At 35.7% G+C, this 22,713-nt stretch overlaps 1 protein-coding gene across 1 annotated transcript in view; it reads right to left on the reverse strand.

The window, feature by feature from the left end:
* The window catches only part of FBXO11 (F-box protein 11), an 84,297-nt gene that overhangs the window by 21,281 nt on the left and 40,303 nt on the right, over positions 1 to 22,713 (reverse strand). Inside the window, exons 2-6 of the mRNA XM_042932216.1 lie at positions 4,116 to 4,243; positions 3,637 to 3,718; positions 3,071 to 3,215; positions 1,101 to 1,230; positions 74 to 157 (exon numbers count right to left, since the gene is read on the reverse strand). Coding sequence (XP_042788150.1) covers positions 74 to 157; positions 1,101 to 1,230; positions 3,071 to 3,215; positions 3,637 to 3,718; positions 4,116 to 4,243 — 569 coding nt within the window. The remainder of the gene's footprint in view (positions 1 to 73; positions 158 to 1,100; positions 1,231 to 3,070; positions 3,216 to 3,636; positions 3,719 to 4,115; positions 4,244 to 22,713) is intronic.

Below are 22,713 nucleotides of genomic sequence, written 5' to 3' on the forward strand. Positions count from 1 at the left end.
AAAAAATAAAAGCATCAGTACAGAACTGAAAGATTACCATCTTAAGTCTTGTAAAAATACGATTCAAACATACCAACATATTTTCTCTTCCTTTATATCTTGCAGGATTACTGTAGAAATGTTCAGCAAATCCTGGCTTTACATGTGCACCTTTATACTAAAATGTCAAAAAACAAAACAAACAAAAAAACCAGAAACATTAACTACTAATATAAACATTATATTCTAAATTAATTTCGTATTGTATATTTTTTATTAAATATAAAAAACGTTTTAATTATTCTAATTTTCTGTTGCATAGTGCAATGTAAATTCTGAAACAGCTTATGACTCAGTAATATCCAGTAAGAAAGGACAAAATTTGCTAATCTCAGCACTACTGATATTTTGGGACAGATAATTCTTTGTTGTGGGGTTGTCCTGTGCATCACTGTTAAAATATTTAGCAGCATCCCTGGCCTCTACCCACTAGATACCAGTAGAATCCTCTTCTCCAGTGTGACAACCAAAAAGGTCTCCAGACATTGCCAAATGTCTCCTGTGGAGCAAAACCATCCCCACCTGAGAACCACTCATAAAAGACCATAGGAAAATTAAGGTAAATGTGAAACTTTAAAACAACTACTGAACACTAATAATTTAAGAAAAAGTTCAAAGAGATCCATATAAAGTATAACTGCTCTTGGGCTACTGATGCTTACTGCCACTGTTTAAATTATTAATAAATACATCAGCAGTTAAAAAAATTGTTGAGGGGCGCCTGGGTGGCGCAGTCGGTTAAGCGTCCGACTTCAGCCAGGTCACGATCTCGCGGTCCGTGAGTTCGAGCCCCGCGTCAGGCTCTGGGCTGATGGCTCGGAGCCTGGAGCCTGTTTCTGATTCTGTGTCTCCCTCTCTCTCTGCCCCTCCCCCGTTCATGCTGTCTCTCTCTGTCCCAAAAATAAATAAAAAACGTTGAAAAAAAAAAAAAAATTGTTGAATATTTTGTTGACTGATAAATATTCACTGCCTTAAAACCTATTCTTAAGTTTAAATAAATTTTTTAAAAAGAAACTTTTAGTTACAAATATAAATCAGTATTTTCCATTTATACTTCATACCAACTGCTGGAAACTCTCTTTCCAAGGATTTGGATGTTCATATTCTTCTGGATTAATCTGGTAGAATTTGCCAGGTTCAGGATGCATCATAGGGCGAGTATATTCGAAAACTTCCATGTATAATCGTTTCCTGAAGGAGAAAAGGAATGAAAGATTTCTTCATAAAATGTCCTTTAAAACAACTAGAAAGGGGCGCCTGGGTGGCTCAGTCGGTTAAGCAACCGACTTCGGCTTAGGTCATGATCTCACAGTCCGTGAGTTCGAGCCCCACGTCGGGCTCTGTGCTGACAGCTCAGAGCCTGGAGCCTGCTTCGGATTCTGTGTCTCCCTCTCTCTTTGCCCCTCCCCTGATCATGCTCTGTCTCCCTCTGTTTCAAAAATAAATAAAAAAACATTAAAAAAAAATAAAAATAAAAATAAAACAACTAGAAAAATTATCTGATGCTTTAAAACATATAAGAATATAAAAAACCAAAATTTTAAATGTAAAATGGTTTTTGGCTAAAATAATATAACTACATATAGGGACACCTGGGTGGCTCAGATGGCTGAACATCTGACTTCAGCTTAGGTCATGATTTCACAGTTCACAAGTTTGAGCCCCACATCTGGCTCTGTGCTGACAGCTTAGAAACCTGGAGCCTGCTAAGGATTCTGTGTCTCCCTCTCTCTCTGCTCCCTCCCCACTCACTCACTCTCAAAAATAAATAAACATTAAAAAACAATATGTAACTACATATAAAAAATAGTACACCTCCCAAAATAAGAAGTGTCAATTCTTCAAAATTTGCTTAGGGGAAAAAAGGCTACCCTTACTGTAAAAGGCTCATACGGTTATTATTTAAAAGGATGGCTTTTAGGTTGCCTGGGTGGTTTAGTCAGTTAAGCGCCTAACTCTTGGTTTCGGCTCAGGTCATGATCTCATCATTTGTGAGATCAAGCCGGGCATCGGGCTCCACGCTGACAGTGCATGGCCTGCTTGGGATTCTCTCTCTCCCTCTCTCTCTGCCCCTCCTCCACTCACACATGTGCATGCTCTCTCAAAATAAATAAATAAACTTTGAAAAAAATAATTAAAGGATGGCTTTCAGTGAAATACTCTGAACCTAATTAACTCTTTGTATATCTTTACATGTTATTATCAAGAGCCAACAAATCTCAGAAATGTACTGATAGTAACTATTATCACTTCCTGTAAAAATTGGTATTTTCTTGCAGTCTTTTTATCTACAGATAGTTTCATTTACTACAGTTATGATTATATAGCATATAAAATTCTGTATTCTGCTCTTTAAAAAAATTTTTTAGAACATAGCATTTTACTATGTTAGTAGCAACTCTTGTAAAAATCACTATTAATTGCCTGTATCATCATCCTCCAAGTAGATGTTACATTATTAGTCCATTTCTTCTTGCTAGACATTTAGATTTCTAATTTTCCCTATTATTAACTGTGCCATTATGAAAAATTTGTACATAAGGAAAAAAAATTTCCAGAAGTGAATTACGTTGGTCAAAGGGCTCACATACTTTAAGGCTCATAAATACAACTGTCAAACTCAGTGATGTTAACAGTTTTCCAAAAGTGATGTAACAAAATCTACACTCTCATTAAACTATCAGATTGAATTACCTGTTTTCTTTTTCTTAAAAAATTACCTATCTGAAATTAGACACAGTTCTATTTCTAAAAAGCTTAAATTTAAATGAACAACATTTCCCATAATCACTCAGTTGCTATTAACTGATAAATAGCACAGAAAGTACTTCATTTTTTGTTTTATAAATACCGCTTAGACCAACAACCTACATTTGTGATAAACAGGTAACATGGAATTTATAAGCATTCTAATGTTGTTCCAACGGTTTAATTTTAACCAGCACCTCACACTTCAACTTCCCTACCATCTTTAGCATTTAGGGCAGCAAATAATATATCTCAAGATAATAAGAAATAAATTTTCACTTACCACAAAATTGGATCATTAGCAAGCTCACTGAAGCGTTTACACACACAAGCTGCTCTACAAAGATCCTGTTCCAGCAAGTAAGAGAAGATTTTTAGAACCACTTCATCTGGCAGTTTCTCCTGAAGATACTGTTCAGCAGGTGCTGCTATAGAGAGATTAACAAACAGAATTTAAACTATTTATTGCGGTAGTGACAACTTTCTCATTATGTAAAGAGCATTAGTTTCATTTTATCTAATGAATAGCTTTTATTGTTTGATGACAGTCATTTTATAAGCATTTTACTTTCATAGATAATATACACATTTACTTTCTTTTGTCCTAACTTAAGTATTCTTTCTTTTAGCTGTTATGTACCATTTCAGAAACTGGTTAAACACATAAAATGTATTTTTATACAACAATTACAGTCAAAAGAGATCAGGTTCTCATGTTTATTCTATAATATCACCTTTTCAATTCAAAATGTGCCATTAATCTATATTTAATAAAATTTTAATTTTTGCCATCAAACAAAATTAAAAAGAGTATTTAACTCTATCCCTTAGTTTTCCCAAAGGAAATACCAGATAGATCTTGTGATTTTCCAGATACTCTTGCACGTTTTGCACGATGACCAAAGTTTTCTGTAGTTGAAGTTGAGGCACCCTTCAAAAACAAAAGGAAAACTAATTAAGCAAATATTTTTACCATACGTAATCATTACTTCTAAAAAACGGGTGATATTTCAGGGGCACCTGGGGGGCTCAGTCGGTTAAGCGTCCGACTTCGGCTCAGGTCATGATCTCGCAGTTTTAGTTTGAGCCCCATGTCAGGCTGTGTGCTGACAGCTCGGAGCCTACAGCCTCCTTCAGATTCTGTGTCTCTCTCTCTCTCTCTCTCTCTCTCTCTCTCTCTCTCTCTCTCTGTCCCTCCCCCACTCATGCTGTCTCTCTCTCAAAAATAAATACACATTAAAAAAAATTTCTTTTAAATGGTGACATTTCCCGTTTTGTTTCTTAACAATTCCTTCATTACAAAAAGAAAAGGAGTTACATTTATTTACCTCCATACTGCTCTTTGTAGGACACGCTGTTCTTTTTGGCAAAAGAGTTTTTCTACGAAGTTGGTATGGACTATTTTGTGCACCAGGACCTGATTCTTCAGCAACCATATCTGCAGGTACATCATCATCTGTTATAAAAAAAAAGCAATATGAAAAATGACACCCATTTTTAAAAAAAAGCTCTATGGATGCAGTATACTTTTAAGAAGCTTCATAAATTTGATAGGGGAAGAAAGGGTAGGTATAACTTTTATATAAAATTTCAGCCAACTGGACAAACATCTGAAAGAAATGCTAGACTTCTAGTTCATTTCTTACTTCAGAACAAATTCCAAAATAGAGCATGTATTCAAGTACAAAAAAATCTATCACTAAAAGAAACCAAAGGTAATTATTTTTTGTAATGTTAAAGCAGAGAAGAAGTAGAACACAATATCTGGAAGGCATTTAAAAAAAAGGTGAGGAGCATGTTCACCTGATGAGGAATGGGAAGACTTACTAATACATGATTATAGCCCAAGTAGGGTGAGAAGAGTAGCCTGGCAAGAGGTGTCAGAATCAAAGTGGGATGAGGAGGGTGTCCATGCAGAGGGACAGCTAAGTGGAGGGTGGGTATCACATATCAAGTAGGATGAAAACAACATTTTGCAGACGGTGGTCTGGCATAGGGTGCTAGAGCTCAACAGGGTAAGGAAGCTTGTGTGGGAGAAGGGGTGGCCTGAAATGGAGAGTCAGAGCAAGAGCAAGGAGAGAAGGGCATACAGGAAAAGGGATGGTGGAAGTGGAAGATTGGCTGCATACAACAGAGGGATTCATCAAATAATTAAACAATAATGGAAGCCAGGTTTCTGTCAGAGAAGAGAGTTAAATTATAAAAAGAAAACTAGAATAAGAACTTGGGTGTTAAGACTGGAATTGGAAGTTATCAATGTGAACTCATGGTTTCTAATACATAAATACATATGTAAATGTTTGGATGTGGATAAATGTACCTGCGTATATTTCCTAGCTTTGTCCACTGACAGAACCTAGAAAGCAGTTGACACTCCAGTACCAATGAGTATGACCAACATTTGGATATTGGCTTCTGATAACATTTTTTATAAAAAGGATAAGGGCTCCTTGGAGAAATGGCTGATTTTAGGTTGTTGGAAATTATAAAACAAGCCTGGAATATCTTGTGGCGGAGAAAAGAAAATGCTCAAAGAATGATGAAGATGTGTCAAAAAGACACAGAGGTCAGCTTAAATGATCACTCACTAGCAAAATTATGTTGGAACATCAAAATTCATAATGACAGTAAAAGTATTATAATCCAATGAATAGAAAGCAACCCATAAATTCATATTGCTAGAGATAAATAATTAACTTTAAAGTTTGATATGGAATGGCACGTTTGAGTACCTCCCCCCAAATACTTATTAAGTAGAAAGGGAAAAATAGTAACTCGATAGCAGAGATGCCCATCAGACACTGCCTTAATCAAGTGATCAACATGACTATCATCAGTAGGACAAACTGAAACTGTGTGCCACCTGATAGCATACAACAGGATCACAACTGCTATGATAAAGATATATATCCTAAATTTAATTTGAGGAAACCTCAAACAAGCTCAATTTGTTCTAATTTGTTTTGAATAATCTTCAAAATTGTCAAAGTCATGAAAGTCAAGCAAAGTCTAAGGAATTGTTCCAGGTTGAAGAATACGGAAGAGATATGGCAACTAACGTGGTTCTGAACTGGATCCTTTTGCTAAAAATTTGCCATTATGACAATTAGTGAAACTTGAATGGGAGTTAAAAGATTAGAAGGTAGTAATGGGTCAATGTTAACTTTCAGATTTTAATAGCTGTAGTACAGTGATTTAGGAGAATATCCTTGTTTGTAGGAAACATACACCCTAACGTATTAGGAGGTAGCAGGATAACAGGCTGGCAACTTACTTTTGTGGGGATTCAGAAGGAAAAAACCTTCCTTGTATTATACTTTTAACTTTAAGTACGAATTGTTTAAAAAAAAAAAAAAAAGAAAGAGGCTAATAGAGGCACCTGAGTGGCTCAATCAGTTGAACATCCAACTTTAGCTCAGGTCATGACCTCACCCTTCTTGAGTTCAAGCTCTGTATTGGGCTCACTGCTTGTCAGTTCAGAGCCTGGAGCCTGCTTCAGATTCTATGTCTCCTTCTCTCTTTCTGCCCCTCCCCAACTTGTTCTTGTTCTTTCTTTCTCTCTCTCTCTCTCTCCCCACCTCCCCCCAAATAAACATATTGATTTTTTTTTTTTAAAGCTAATCAATTTGAGTAATATATAAAAAGTTTTAAAATTCTGCTTGGAAAATTAACACCACCAACATAATCAAGAAGCAACCTAGTAGGAAAATATTTTTACAATACATGTCACAGAAGGGTAATTTCCTTATTTTATCTGCATGCCTACAAATCAATATGGAAAAGAAACAATTCAATAGAAAATCAGGCCAAGGACATGAATAGACAAGACAGAATTAAGTTTAAATGCTAATAAAAATGACAATAAGATTAAAAAAAAAAGTTTATATATTTTGAAAGAGAGCACACACGAGAGAGAGAGAGAGAGAGAGAGAGCATGTGCAAGCGCACAAGGGGGATGGCCAGAGAGAGGGGGAGAGAGAGAATCCCAAGAATCGTGGGGCTCCATCTCACAAACCATGAAATCATGACATGAGCTGAAATCAAGAGCTGGATGCTTAACCCATTGAGCCACCCAGGTGCCCTGACAATGAGATTTTTTATGTGGCAAGTTATCAAATATCAAAAAGTGTGATCAAATACTAGTATCATTAAAGGATAGTATGGGGAAAAAAGATTCCTAATTGCTTTAAGGAGAGCAGTTTGGCAATTGCTATTATTAATAAGGAATTCCATTTCTGCGAATTGATTCTGCAACTATATTCACACATATGGGCAAAGTAGTATGTACCAAGATATTCACTGCAGTTGTTTATAATACTGCGGGATAACAATCAAAATGTTCATCAATAACTGTTTAAATAAACTTTGGTACAGCTATACAATAGACTATTATGTGGTCATTACAAAATACAAAGCAAGGACAGGGCTCCTGGGTGGCTCAGTCAGTTGAGTGTCCGACTTCGGTTCATTCAGATCATGATCTTGAGGTTCATGGGTTTAAGCCCCACACTGGGCTCACTGCTGACAGTGTGAAGCCTGCTTCAGATCCTCTGTTTCCCTGTCTCTCTACTCCTCCCCCGCTCAGGCTAAGATAAACAAACATTAAAAAAAATTAGATTTTTGTACAATTACAGAAGTTGTTTCAGGTTCTAAGCCATATGCCTAGGTTTTAGTGCTAGCTCTATTTTGAAAATGCCTAAGACCACATATCTCCCATGCCCATATATGCACTAAAACTCCAACCCAGATCCCTGAGGACATATAGTCCAGAACCAAAAAGTCCCTGTGCTATTTTATACAATAGCACCTACTCCTACTTACTGCTTTGATTTGACTTCTCTCATTTCTGGCTTCTTCTTTCCTTCTTTAGAGCTTAACTACGCATTTACATTTCTGTCCTTGTTTTGTGTTACATTTCTGTATGTTTGTGGTAGGTATGCATGTGGGGATAATATCTCTATCACCCTGGTTATAATGCTGCTAGCAATCAGTTTCTACAACACTCAAAAAAGTACATTCTCAAAACTTTTCATCCTATACAACCTTCTTCTCTCTCACTCCACTACTATTCCTGTTTAAAATCGATAGATCTTGGGGCACCCGGGTGGTTCAGATGGTTGAGTGTCCAACTCCTGATTTCAGCTCAGGTCATGATCCCAAGATCATGGGAACTGAGCCCTGAATTGGGCTCCAGGCTAAGCGTGGAGCCTGCTTGAGGTTCTCTCTCTCCCTGCCTCTGCCCCTCTTTCCCACTCGTGCCTTCTCTCTAAAAACAAACAAAAACCCTCAAATCTATAGATCTTATTATTACAGATACCTAACTCACTCACCCATCCTGCCCTGGAATCCTTTCCTTCTCACCATCAACACAGCAAATATTAAAGACTAAAAAGTAAGGAATTCAGAGGTACTAACAGAAAGAAAAGGTGTTGGTTAACTCAGCTGCACCCAGAAGTTCACACCAAACAAATACACAAAGCTACATAATTTGAATTGTGTAATGCCATAGTAACCTCAACTTCCTATCTGTAAACACTGTCTTGTTCTAAAGCACTCAAAGCTCAGTTCTAAAAGAACTGTTATTGATTCTTATTTGTGCTGAGGTAAAGAATCTGTGCTAAATTTCTATATAGTTCTCATAATAAATTACCACTGACTGTTCTAAAAGGTATTTAAAAAGGGGTCATTCTGAAAAGATCACTTGGCCACTATTGCAATATGAAGCAAAGGAAAAGATTAAAAAACAAAACAACTCTAGTCATTAGTATTTTCTTCATTTTTTGAATTCCTGTAGTACTGTATAATTATCTGCAGTAGTATGTAAGTACCATATATTCTTTGCAATATCATAGCTACTTTATGTTATTATTTACTTTTTTGGTATATGCCATATTTTCTTGACAAAAATATAAGCTTTGATGGCCAGGTCTCTCATTTATATTCTTTCTCAGTATCTACTTTGTTGTCCAGTAGGTACTCAAAAAAATGTTGATTCACATCTATGGAGAACCCCTTCAATTCAAGGACTTTTCCCCAAAAACCATCCCTAGTGGTGAACTATGATGACCTTAGATACTACTTTACAGAAAATAAAAATCTGGACAGGAACTGCTTCATGTCTTTCTACCTTCAACTCCAATGAACTTATATACATGCACATGTATGATTTTTTGTTCCCTCCTAAAATTATGAAGTATTCCCAAGATAGATTTGGCACATACGAAGCAAATAAACAAAAATTTTGTTAAATAAATAAATGAAACCATGAATAAAGTGAACGATCAATGGTAACTGCCATACTAGCTCCAATCCAAGAATCAAGAAATCATAAAATATTATTTATGGCTTTGTTCCAACAACGAAGTCTAAAAGCAAGCCCTCAAAACAATATTTTGTTGAAAAAATTTTAACTTTATAGTTTCACTTTTACACCTAGTATTAGAATGTCCATATTTAAATGCCAAGCTGTAATCTAAAACTAAAAAAAAAAAATCTCAATACAAAAAATGCTCAATTTCAACCATAATTTACAGAAAACATAATTTTCAGTTAGGAAATGTTCTCAACCAGAGAGGTCTAATAGAAACAGAATGTGATTCATATATGTAAATTTTTTTAAAGTTTATTTATTTTTTTAGTAATCTCTTTACCCAACATGGGGCTCAAACTCACAACCCTGAGATCAAGAGTCACGTGCTCTTCTGACTGAGCCAACCAAGCACCCCCACACATGTAATTTTTCATATTCTAGTAGCTGTATTTGAAAAAGAAAGTGAAATTAATTCTAATATAATTTAACCAGATATCTAAAATGTATTTCAACATTTAACCAATATAAAATTGAGATATTTTACATTCTTTTTTCATACCAAATCTTTGAAAATCAGTACTTATTTTTACCACATTTATTTTCAGACATGCCTTATATCAAGTGCTCAACGGTCACATGTGACTAGTGACTACCCAAATTGGATAGTGTACACACCTACACATTTTATTAAGACCTTATCAGTGCTCAAAAAGATAACAGTGTGCAATTTAAAGGGATGCTTACACACACACACAGATTTAATTTTATAATTTTTAGATTTTACTGTCAACCCTACATTAATATACCAGAGTCTTCACTATTAACAGGAACCAAGGTTTAAGCAAAGCCTTCTGGAAAATAAGCACATTTCTTTCTTTAGCTAAAAAATAATCTTTGAAATCTTTGATATTAAATACATTGAAAATTTATATTAGGATTTATTCCAACAAAAGAAGGGACTTAAGTCTATACATTCTGAAACTAGAAGAATACCTTAATTTTTACATACTTAACTATCTTAAAGGTTTACAAAAAAACTATTACTGCTTGGATGGGGTTCAAAATCTATACACTAGGTTATACACTAACCTAAAGTTAGAGTTTATGGAAATTAATTTACAGTGGTTTCCAACCCCCCACAAATATTATACATATTCCACATTACTTACCCATAGCCACAGATCAGATTGGAAACTTAAGCAAATCTGTGCTAGTAACTGTGTGTTTAGAAACAGCTCCCAGTCTCACATTGTAAAGAACCACACTTGACAACTGTTTCTAACACAGTTGCGAACTACCACAGCTTTTTCCAACTACTAAAAAAATCCACTGAATAAACTGAAATCAAGATAAAATTCATTTAAAATGTTTTTAAATATTTTACTTAAAACTTAAGCATTTTACTTAAAAAATTTTTCTTAAATATTTTAAGGTAGAGAGTCCAGAAATAAAGTAATAATATGTAATTATTCAAGATATTACATATTCCATTCACATATTCAGTTATTAATTACACACATATACACACACTTCTGAATTTCCAAAACAATATGAACTATAGGGATTATCTAAGACTGGTAAAAGAAGAAATATTTACACTTTGACCACTGAATAATAATCTTTAGAAACCACTTCTTTGATATTATCAACACTTACTGAAAACTCAAACAAGGCTTCATTTCAACAGAAAAAATTTAGACCAACTCATTCTAAACTGCCGGACATAAAGTGTGTTCAACAAATATTTGCTGAATAAATGTAGAATGAACGAACGAATGTGCCATGCACCGTATGAGTTACTGGTGAGACAGAGCAACCATTAATTCTTTCAATGTCTGGTAGAATTTACCAGTGGAGCAGTCTGGTCCTGGGCTTTTGTTTGCTGGGAGGTTTTTGATTACTGAGTCAATCTCCCTACTAGTAATTCATCTGTTCAAATTTCCTACTTCATCATGATTCAGTCTTGGTAGGTTGTATATTTCTAGGAATTTATCCATTTCTTCTAGGTTGTCCAATTTGTTGGCATACAACTTCATTCTAATCTTCCAATCCTAAAACAAACAAACAAAAAAAACCTCTCCCAATCTTTTGTATTTCTGTGCTCTCAGTTGTAATATTTCCTCTTTCATTTTTTATTTTATTTGTGTCCTATTTCCTTTTGTCTTGGTGAGTGTAGCTAAAGGTTTGTCAATTTTGTTATCTTTTCAAAGAACCAATTCTTAGTTCCTTAATCTTCTCTATTGTCTTTTGACTCTCTATTTTATTAATTTCTGCTCTAATCTTTGTTATTCTCTTCCTTGTATTAAATTTAGGCTTTTTTTGTTTTCTTCCTAGTCCCTTGAAATATAAAGTTGTCTCAGACTTTGTTTCTTGAGATAGACATTTATTGCCACAAACTTTCCTTCTGAACTGCTCTTGCTGCATGCCACATATTTGTCTGTCACAGTTCCATTTTTTTTGTCTCAAGGTATTTTTTTATTTCTCTTTTGATTTCTTCTTTGACCTACTGGTTGTTCGGTAGCATACTATTTAATCTCCACAAATTTGTGAATTCTCTGGTCTTCTTTGTATAATTAATTTTCTAGTTTCATACCATTATGGTTGGAAAAGATGCCTGATATGATTTCAATTCTCTTAAATTTATTGAGACTTTTTTTGTGGCCTAACATATAATCTATTTTGGAAAATGAGTCTCTTGTAAGGCAGCATATGATGGGTCTTCTTCCTTTTATGGTGGGTTCTTGTTATGGCCTACCAAGCATTCAAAGATTTAATATCAATTTTTCTAACCTCTTTCAAAAATAGAAGAGGACAAAACTCTTCCAAAGTCAAGGCAGACATTATCTTGATAGCAAAACCAGATAAGGATGCCACAAGAAAATTATTGGCCAATATCCCTGATGAACATAAATATAAAAATCCTCAATGAAATATCAGCAAACTGAATTCGACAATACATTAAAAGGAGCAGACACCATGATCAAGTGGGATTTATTCCAGGGATGCAAGAAGGCCTAACAGCTACACATCAGTCAATGTGATATACCACGTTAACAAAATAAAAGAAAAAAATCATATGATCATCTCAATAGATGCAGAAAGGGCATCTGACAAAATTCAACAACATTTACGATAAAAACTCTCAGCCAAGTGGGTATAGGGAACATACTTCAGTAAAGGCCATATAAGATAAACCCACAGCTAACATACTCAATGGTGAAAAGCTAAATGCTTTTCCTCTAAAAACCAGGAACAACAAGACCAATATGCTCACTCTTGCCACTTTATTCAACACAGTATTGGAAATCCTAGCCAGAGTAATCAGGTAAGACAAATAAAGGCATCCAAATTGGAAAGGAGGAAGTAAAACTGTCACTATTTACAGGTGACATATTATATATACAAGACCCTAAAAACATCAAGAAATTGTTAGAATAAATTCAATAAAGTTGCAGGATACAAAGTCAATACACAAAAATTTGTTGCATACATGAAGAATTAACTATTAGAAATTAAAAAGAAAACCCATTTACAAATGCACAAAAACAAAAAAATACCCAGGAATAAATTTAATTAAGGAGGTAAAAGACCTATATACTAAAAACTAGAAGACATTAATGAAAGAAATTGAAGACACAAATAAATGGGAAGATACTCTGTACTCATGCATTGGAAAAATTAGTACTGTTAAAATGTCCATACTACTCAAAGCAATATACAGATTCAACACAATCTCTTTCATAATCCCAATGGTATTTTTCATAGAAACAGAACAAACAATTCTAAAATTTGTATGGAACCATAAAAGACCCTGAATAGCCAGAGCAATCTTGAAAGAGGAGAACAAAGCTGGAGGCATCACACTCCCAGATTTCAAAATATATTACAAAGACATAGTAATTAAAACAGTATTACATTGGCATAAAAAAACACATAGATCAATGGAACAGAATAGAGGGCCCAGAAATATACCCACACATATAAGGTCAATTAATTTACGACAAAGGAGCCAAGAATACACAATGCAGATAGGACACAATAAACAATGTTGGAAACACTGGACACCCAAATACAAAAGAATGAAACTGAACTACTAGCTTACACTACACACAAAAATAAACTCAAAATGGATTAAAAACTTCAAACCGTAAAATTCCTAGAAGACAACATAGGCAATAAACTCCTTGACACAGGTCCTGGCAATGGTTTTTTGAATTTGACACCCAAGGCAAACCAACAAAAGCAAAAATAAACAAATGGGACTACTTCAAAACTAAAAAGCTTCTGCACAGCAAAGGGAACAACAAAATGAAAAGACAACCTATTGAATGGAATAAAATATTTGTAAATCATGTATCTGATAAACAACTAATATACAAAATATATAGAGAATTCCTACAACTCAACAGCAAAACAAAAATGAAACCCTAACAATCCAATTTAAAAAATGGGCAGTAAATTAGAATAGACATTCTCCCAAAGACCTACAGAAGGCCAACAGATACATGAAAAGATGTCAACATTTATAATCATTGGGGATGCAAATCAAAAGGGATATCACCTCACACGTGTTAGAATGGCTATTATCAAAAAGACTAGAATAACAAGTGTTGGCAATGTAGAGAAAAGGATCTCCGGGGTGCGTGGGTGGGTCAGTCGGTTAAGCAAGTGAGGTTAAGCATCTGACTCTTGACTTCAGCTCAGGTCATGATGTCAAGGGTTCATGACTTCAAGCACCACTGTCAGTGCAGAACCTGCTTGGGATTCTCTCTCTGCCTCTTCCCCACCTGTTCACACTTGCTTACTCTCTCAAAATAAATAAATAAACTTAAAAAAAAAACCCAAAAGGATCTCTTGTGCACTTCTGGTGGGAAAGTAAACTGGTACAACCACTATAGAAAAAAATATGGAGTTTCCTTAAAAAGTTAAAAGTAGAACTACCATATGATCCAGCAATTCCACTTTTGGGTATTTACCTGAAGAAAACAAAAACACTAACTTGAAAAGATGTATACACCTCCCACCCCATATTCACTGCAACATTATTTACAACGGCCAATATACAGAAACAACCTAAGTGTCCACTGATTGATGAATCGATGAAAAAATTGTATATATACACAATAGAATATTATTCAGTCATAAAAAAGGATGAAATCTTGCCATTTGTGGAAACACAGATGGATCCTGAAGGCATTACGCTAAGTGATGTAAATCAGATGAAGAAAAGACAACTACCATATGATCTCTCTTACATGTGGAATCTAAAAGAAAATAAAAAACTCCAAACACAAAACCAACGCCTGCCCTGAACACCAAGTTCATAAATACAGACAACAGAATGACAGTTGCTAGAGGTAGAGGGTGGATGGTGGGAGAAATAAACTTTTTGTCTCCAGGCTAAATAAGTCAAAAAAATAAATGAAATTTTAATTGAGAGAGAGAGAGGGAGAAAGATACATCTGAAGAAAGTAGCTCCAACATTGTTGGCAAACCATAAAAGGAAAAGAAAAAAAAAAAGAATGAATGAAATGAAACACAGCAACCAAAACAATATTGTACCTGCCCTCCAGGAATTCAGGAGAGACGCAGACAACTAAATAGGCGATGACAATACAGTATGTCACACGCTGTAACAGGGATAAGCAGAAAGTACTATGGAAATATACAAGAATATCTAATCCAATATTAGATGATGTTGGAGTAGGATACTGGGGTATCAGTGAAGGTTTCTTGAAAAAATTCCAAAATGAGACTGATGACAATTGGGAATTAGTCAAGCAGAAAGAATAGTGTGTGTCAAGACCTGAAGGTGCTCACCTCCAGCACAGGTCTCCAGGAACTACAAGTTGCTCCATATGGCTGTATCATGTAGTAGGGGCTGGATTATGAAGGGTGCTATAAACACTTTAAAGAATTTAGATGTTATCTTGAAGGTCAAGGATTGTTACTGAATACTTTTTTAAGTTTATTTATTTATTTTGAGAGACAGACAGACAGACCGACCGACCTAAGCAGGCTCCACACTGTCAACACAAAGCTTGATGGCAAGGCTTGAACTCATGAACCATGAGATCATGACCTGAGCTGGTCAGATGCTTAACCGACTGAGCCACCCAGGAGCCCCACCACTGAATGGTTTTAAATAGAGCAGCAAGCAACATGCTCTGATTTGTATTTTAGGAAGATTACTTAAACAGTGTAAAAACAACTGGAAATGGATGGTAATGGTGGTGGGAGACCAGTTTAGGATGCTATGGCAGAAATACAAATGAGAAGAGATAAACATGGCTTGAACTATGGTAATAAAAAAGGAAGAAGTGAATAGATTTGAGATACATGCACAAGGTAAATTCATAAAACTTAATGAGTGAATGGATACGGGGGGCGGGTAGAGAAGAGGATGCAGCCAGGAGTAATACTGATTTGGGCAATCCAATGGATGGTGCCATGTACTAGGGCAGGGATCTTTGTGGGCAAGTTAGGGATGGAATGGGGAGGAAAAGATGAGTTCAGGTTTGGGTTTTGAGTTTTGAGGTACTGTGGGACATACAAGTGGAGATTCTCAGCAAAGCTCAAGTTTCAATGAGTGATTTGAAGAGAGAATTTTATCACTTTGCAAATATACTATAGTAGGAGCAGAGAGTTACAAAGCATAGATTTAGCTATCCTTATTTACATACTATGATGTAATATAGATACTTGATACTAATGTGCTATCCAATCCTTGAGAAAAAGCTATATAATGTACAATGGATTGTTATCTATTGAGGTCAAAATTATCAATACCACATATAAAAAATATCTGTGGGTCCCAGAATTGACAAGAGTTCATAATTCTAGCTAGCTTGATGAAAAATAAAAGAATCTTTTTAAAGTTAGCAACTTTCATAAATTTTAAGTAGCTTTAAGTGGATTTAGACAATGATATTATTCAAAAGCAACATTACATCTAAAGTAGAAGCTGATATGACCAGGGAATCAAGTGAATCATTAATTTAAGATCAGAATGACCATGGCACCAAGTCAGCAATTAAGACAAACCTCATTAATTATGGGCTAATCCAGGATTCATGTAAGTCAGCAAATTTTAAAAACCTGTTAATTTTCAACTATTTGTTAGTCACAATGAATATAAATGTTAGTCACAATGAATATAAAGATCTGCTTGATTCAGTAGGAAGCTAGACATACAAACAACTGAATCACTATAATAACCACCATATTAAAGGCACACACAAGGTGTTAGGAAAATATGAGGTAGAGTACGTTAATCACCATATACACACAGCTTAAAAGAAAACAATTTAGCTTGTCCCTAATTTTGTTTTCACATTAAATTTAGAAATTTTTAGAAATGGCTTTTATTACTTTAGTTTTATAGAGAAGGAATACCAAGACCAGGAGAGTAAAGTATGAAAATCGAAATAAGAATAAGACTATTATAATCTAACAAGCATTAAATGCTTAACCTTTGTTGTCAACTCACTTGAGAAACCATTTTTCTGAAAGAAAGAAAATGGACCTCATGGAAGGGAGGGGAGGCAGAGCATCATCAGTTCTCTTTCTTTCATAGTTTTTTTTTTTTTTATTTTTTTTTTTTTTATTTTTCAACGTTTATTTATTTTTGGGACAGAGAGAGACAGAGCATGAACGGGGGAAGGGGCAGAGAGAGAAGGAGAGGGAGACACAGAATCGGAAACAGGCTCCAGGCTCCAAGCCATCAGCCCAGAGCCTGACGCGGGGCTCGAACTCCCGGACCGCGAGATCGTGACCTGGCTGAAGTCGGACGCTTAACCGACTGCGCCACCCAGGCGCCCCTCTTTCTTTCATAGTTTTAAAGTTAGACCATAATTTCTAGAACCATATGATTTCTAGTAATGTTTTACAGATCAAGAGATTACCTGACAGGAAAGAATATTATCAGCCTGTTTTACTGACATTAAAGTTCAGGGAAATGCTGAAGGTTAGAAAGTTAGTAAGTGGAAGCAAAGTAAGTTTCAGCTCAATGGACTCTAAGTACAATCTTATGTATGTATGTATGTATGTATGCATGTATGTATGTATGTATATATGTAATTTGAATGTCTCCAAAGTTTATTTTATAATATGAATAATAATAGTAATTGGACTAATAGTAGTAGCAGCAGTACCACTACTGCTACTAGTACTACCACTATTAGTGTACCTAATACTGAATACTTACATGTGGCAAACACTACTGTTTCAGATGTTTTATATACATATAGGCATATCTCAAGAGATTTGCAGGTTTGGTTCCAGACCACTGCAATAAAGTGACTACCACAATAAAGCAAGTCAAATAAATGTCTAGTTTCACAGTGCATATAACAGCTACGTTTATACTATATTGTAGTCTGTTAGTTGTGCAATAGCATTATGTCTAAAAAAACAACATACATACTTAAGTTAAAAAATGTTTTATTGCTAAAAAATGCTAACCATTAACTGAACTTTCAGGAAGTCATAATCACTGATCACAGACGACCACCACAAAATAATGAATAAGTTCAAAATACTGTAAGAATTATCAGAACATGACACATACACACAAAAAGAGCGAAATGCTGTTAGAAAAATAGCACTGATAGACTTGCTTGATGCAGGGTTGCCACAAACCTTCAATTTGTAAAAAATGCAGTATCTGTAATATAAAGTGATGTGCAATAAAACACAGTATCCCTGGGGCGCCTGGGTGGCTCAGTGGGTTGGGCGCCGACTTCGGCTCAGGTCATGATCTCGCGGTCCGTGAGTTTGAGCCTCGCGTCAGGCTCTGTGCTGACAGCTCAGAGCCTGGAGCCTGTTTCAGATTCTGTGTCTCCCTCTCTCTGACCCTCCCCTGTTCATGCTCTGTCTCTCCCTGTCTCAAAAATAAATAAAATGTTAAAAAAATTAAAAAAAAAAAACAACACAGTACCCCTGTTCTAAGTCACTAAATCACTGTTATCAACTCTATGAGGAACATATTATTATTTAAGTTTATTTATTTACTTTGAGAGAGAGATAGAGTACATATGGGGGAGAGGCAGAGAGAGAAGGAAAGAGAGAATCCCAAGGAGGCTCTTGTACTATCCCAAGTAGCCCCAACATGGGGCTCAACCCCACGAACCAGGAGATCATGACCTGACCAAGATCAAGGGTCAAACGTTCAATCAATTGAACCACTCACACACCCCATATATTACTTTTTTAAATGTTTATTTTGAGAGAGAAAGAGAGTGCGCGCGCACACACACACACACACACACACACACACACACGAGCAAGATGGGGGAGGAGGGGCAGAGAAAGAGAAGAAGGTGAATCCCAAGCAGGGATCGCATGCTCTTAGCATGGAGCCTGACAGGAGGCTTGATCCCAGAACCATGAGATCATGACCTGAGCTGAAATCAAGAGTTGGATGCTTAAACATCTGAGCCACCTAGGCTCCCCTATGAGGAACATATTATTTTATTCCTAGTTTACAGAGAAGGAATCCAGTCAAGGAAAGGTTAAGCATTTTGCCCAAGGTTATGCAATATTAAGTAGTAGCAGAGGCAGAATCTGAACTCAGACTAGCTCCAGAGCCCCATACTCTTAACCACTGTACTATCTAAATACAAATTAGTCTTGGGGCACCTGGGTGGCTCACTGGATCAAGATTCCGACTTCGGCTCAGGTCATGATCTCACAGTTTGTGAGTTCGAGCCCTGCATCAGGCTCTGTGCTGACAGTTCAGAGCCAGGAGCTGGCGTCAGATTCTGTGTTTCCCTCTCTCTGCCCCTCCCCTGCTCACACTCTGTCTCTCTCTCTCTCCCATTAAAAAAAGTAAAAATACATATATACATACAAATTAATCTTGATAAATATTACTGGATATACTTATTACTAGGAGTATTTATCATACAGAACAGTATCATGAAATAAAACATTCTTTTGGAAATGTTTACAGGATTTAAAAAAATCATACTATTTCAGGTCTTTATTAAGTGTTAGTAAGTTAACATTTTATACAAAAACACCAAAACATATACGTCAGACCCTTTATTTTCATAATGGGCACCTCTTTAGATCTTTTTGTATTATAAATATCAATAATACTTGGATACAGTATAGTACAGTGATTAAAAATACAGACTGGGAAAACGGTACTTATTTGGCTTAGAATCTTGGCTTAGTCGCTAGCTCTACAATCATGGACAAATTCCTTACTCTGTCTGATTTTCAGTGCATCCATAAAATGGAAATAATGGTGCCTACCTCATAAAATGTTGTGAACATTAATACTTAACACAGTACCTGGCAGAGAGACATCCATAAATGAGATGGGATGCTGAAAGTTAGCCAGGTCCACTCAAAACATTCCAGTTAGAAGCCTTGTTAATATTATCTAATTCAGTCTTCAAAAAAAAAAAAGCTGAAGTAGAAATAACAATTACTAGTACAAACTACCTATGATGGGTGTTCAGAGTAGTTCTTAAATAGCACAAAATATAATGTGAAATCCACAAATGCCATGGGCTGACCACAGAAAAAAATGAGTATTATCCCCTTTAAAATATCATTCTGGGAGGCTATAAAATTATTCCAACAATCCTGCCACAATTGAAGTATTTGTTACACTCATTTTTTTTTATTATAAAAATACGTTCACTTAGGAAATGTAAAGAAAAACACAAAAGGGAAAAAAGTTACTGAAAAATCCCATCACTCAGAATTTTATTCCCATTAATGCTTTAGAATATTCCAGTTTTTTTCCCTATCAAATGATATAATTGAAATACTGTACATACTGCTTTGTATATCTTGCTTTTTAATTTTCACTGTACCATGAACATGAAGTATATTTATAGGTCATGAAATTTTTTCTGAAACATGGCTATCAATGGCTACAGAATATAAATGTTCCATGATTTATTCCAACAGTCTCTTGTTAAATTTATTTAACTACTCCGCTCTTATTAAAGTTCCCATTTTTCCTTGGCCATTTTTGTTAATTTTTTCAATTCAAGACAAAAATTCACCCTTTCAGGAAAGATAGGATTTTTGACATTAGCTTTATGTCATTCAGTGTCAAATAAGATAACTTATTAAGAATAACAGATATAAGCTGAAAAATAGTTGGTTTAGAGAGATTAACTTTCCAGTCAAACAGCTAGTAAGCAGCAAGGCTGGGATTTGGTTCAGACACAGTCTTCTGTTCCATACCACCTCCCCAACAACAACATCAACAACATAATCGACACTACCCAGCCACCAGCACTAATAACGTGCAGTTAACATTTTATCAATGTGCCAGGTAGTGTGATCATTATTTTACATATATTATCTCCATCTCCTGTGAAGAAGAGCTAGTATTAGTGCAACTTAGACTATTCTGTTCCTAGGATATGTTTACATATGTATTTACATCTATGTGCCTTTATTCACTGTGTTCTTTCTGCTTACAATATCCGTCTCTTTTCTCTCTACTTACGTAAGGTTATATAGTTTAGTGTTCTGTCAAGTCCCATGTTCTCTATCTATAAAGCCTTTCCCAACTTTTCCATTTTTGGATTGCTTTCTAATTTTTTTTTTTTAATGTTTATTTACTTTTGAGGAAGAGAGAGACAGAGTAGGATCAGGGAGGGCCAGAGAGAGAGGAAGACACAGAATCCGAAGCAGTCTCCAGGCCCTGAACTGTCAGCACAGAGCCCGGTGCGGGGCTTGAACTCATGAACAGTGATATTGGGACCTGAGCCGAAGTCAGATGTTTAACCAATGGAGCCACCCAGGTGCCTCTTGTATTGCTTTCTAATTGCAACTTAGAAAAAGTCAAATCAAGTGTAGAGTATTAGAAAGAAAACTACCTCGTTTTATCACTTTGGGCAAACCAATTAACCTCTCTATACCTCAATTCTTTGCCTGCAAACTGAGAGGGATGGACTTAGATCAGCAGTCCTCAAACTTCAGTACAGATGAGAATCATGTGGAGATCTTGTTAAAACACAATGCTGAGCTCCACCCTCGGTGTTTCTGAATCAGAAAGGGAAGAATGGGAGTAAGGATTTATACTGCCAACAAGTTCCAAAGGATGCTGCCTCTGCTGGGTCAGGAGTCACATTTTTGAGAATCAATGGGGCCACACACAAAAAAAGTCTTTGAAAGCCAAGGTAAATGGTGTGGTAAGAAAAAAAAAAAAAAAAGGAAAATTTTCAATTAGAGTTGTAACATTTAATAAACCTTTTGTTAAGAGGTGGCTTAGGCAGCAATGTGCATATAAGAAACTAGGGTACAATAAAAAGACTCCTTCAATAATGGCAATAAACCAGAAAACCCCGGATTAAGGTGATGGTAGTAAAAAAGAGGAAAAAACAAACAAACCCAAATTGTGATTCAGTCACTCTTCTCTGATAAAAGTTTTTGCAATTATCCAATGGAAAGCTGTATGTATACATACTACTATTATTTAGAAAACACAGCATGAAATCAGGAATAATTTTCTGCCACAGTAAAATCACTATAATATCAATAGGGATCTAATGTTCAAGTTACTTTCTTAGTACAGGTCAACTTTAAACTTTTTTTTTTTTTTTTTAATGTTTATTACTGAGAGACAGAGAGAGCATGAGCAGGGGAGGGGCAGAGAGAGGAGGAGACACAGAATCCAAAGCAGGCTCCAGGCTCTGAGCTGTCAGCACAGAGCCTGACGCGGGGCTCGAACTCACAAACCGCAAGATCATGACCTGAGCCGAAGTCAGACACTCAACCAACCAACTGAGCCACCCAGGTGCCCCTAAACTTTTAAAAATAAAAAAACCTGGGGGAAAATGGTAGGATTGATACTCATTTTATCCCCAAGGCTCCTTACATTATTAGTAAGGAAATAAAAAGATACAAACCGCTACAAAAGAAAGAACAGGATAAAGCCATCAGTACACAAAAGATTTCAATGGATTTCTAGAAGACACAAAAATAAATGAGTGTTGACTGCAGAAGCAAAGCAGAAGAAGCTACTGCCTACTAAAGCATGTTAGAAGCTACAACTGAAGAGGGAGCTGTCAAATCCTCTCAAAACCTCAGATGAGCTTTGAACTCTGAAAAATGCAATTACAGTAAAGGACAATGTATGTGAATCTGAAAGGAATGACATTCACTGTTGATCAATAAAAGGAAGTCAAGTCTCATCAAACCACCACACAAGAATAAAGGGAGAATAAAGAAATTTCCAGACAGGCTGAGACTCAGAAAGTTGGTCTCCTATATAACTTTCCTTAGGAAGTTACTTGATGACATAGTTCAACAAAACTAGGCAGTAAATATAGAAAGAAGATGATCTGGGATCCAGAAATTAATAAAGTTATCACAGAAAAGCAACAAAGGGAAGAAATTCCAAGATAAAGGTTGTGAAGCAGGCCCAAAGGAACTACAGATCAGAAGAGGACTCCAAAGAGCTGCAGGAATGAAAATTTCCTAGAAATTTCATAGGGAAATTAACAGGTTAGATAGTAAGAAGCTTGGAATAACTTGAAAACATGATAAAGGCAACAGGTGAAATGTAAAAAAAAGAATCCATCAGAATAGTTAGGAATGATCTCTTTTGAGTGTCCTATTAGGGAGTAGAGAAAGAGAAACTA

This window comes from Panthera leo, chromosome A3 (genome assembly GCF_018350215.1).
Source record: "Panthera leo isolate Ple1 chromosome A3, P.leo_Ple1_pat1.1, whole genome shotgun sequence".
Taxonomy (NCBI): Eukaryota; Metazoa; Chordata; class Mammalia; order Carnivora; family Felidae; genus Panthera; species Panthera leo.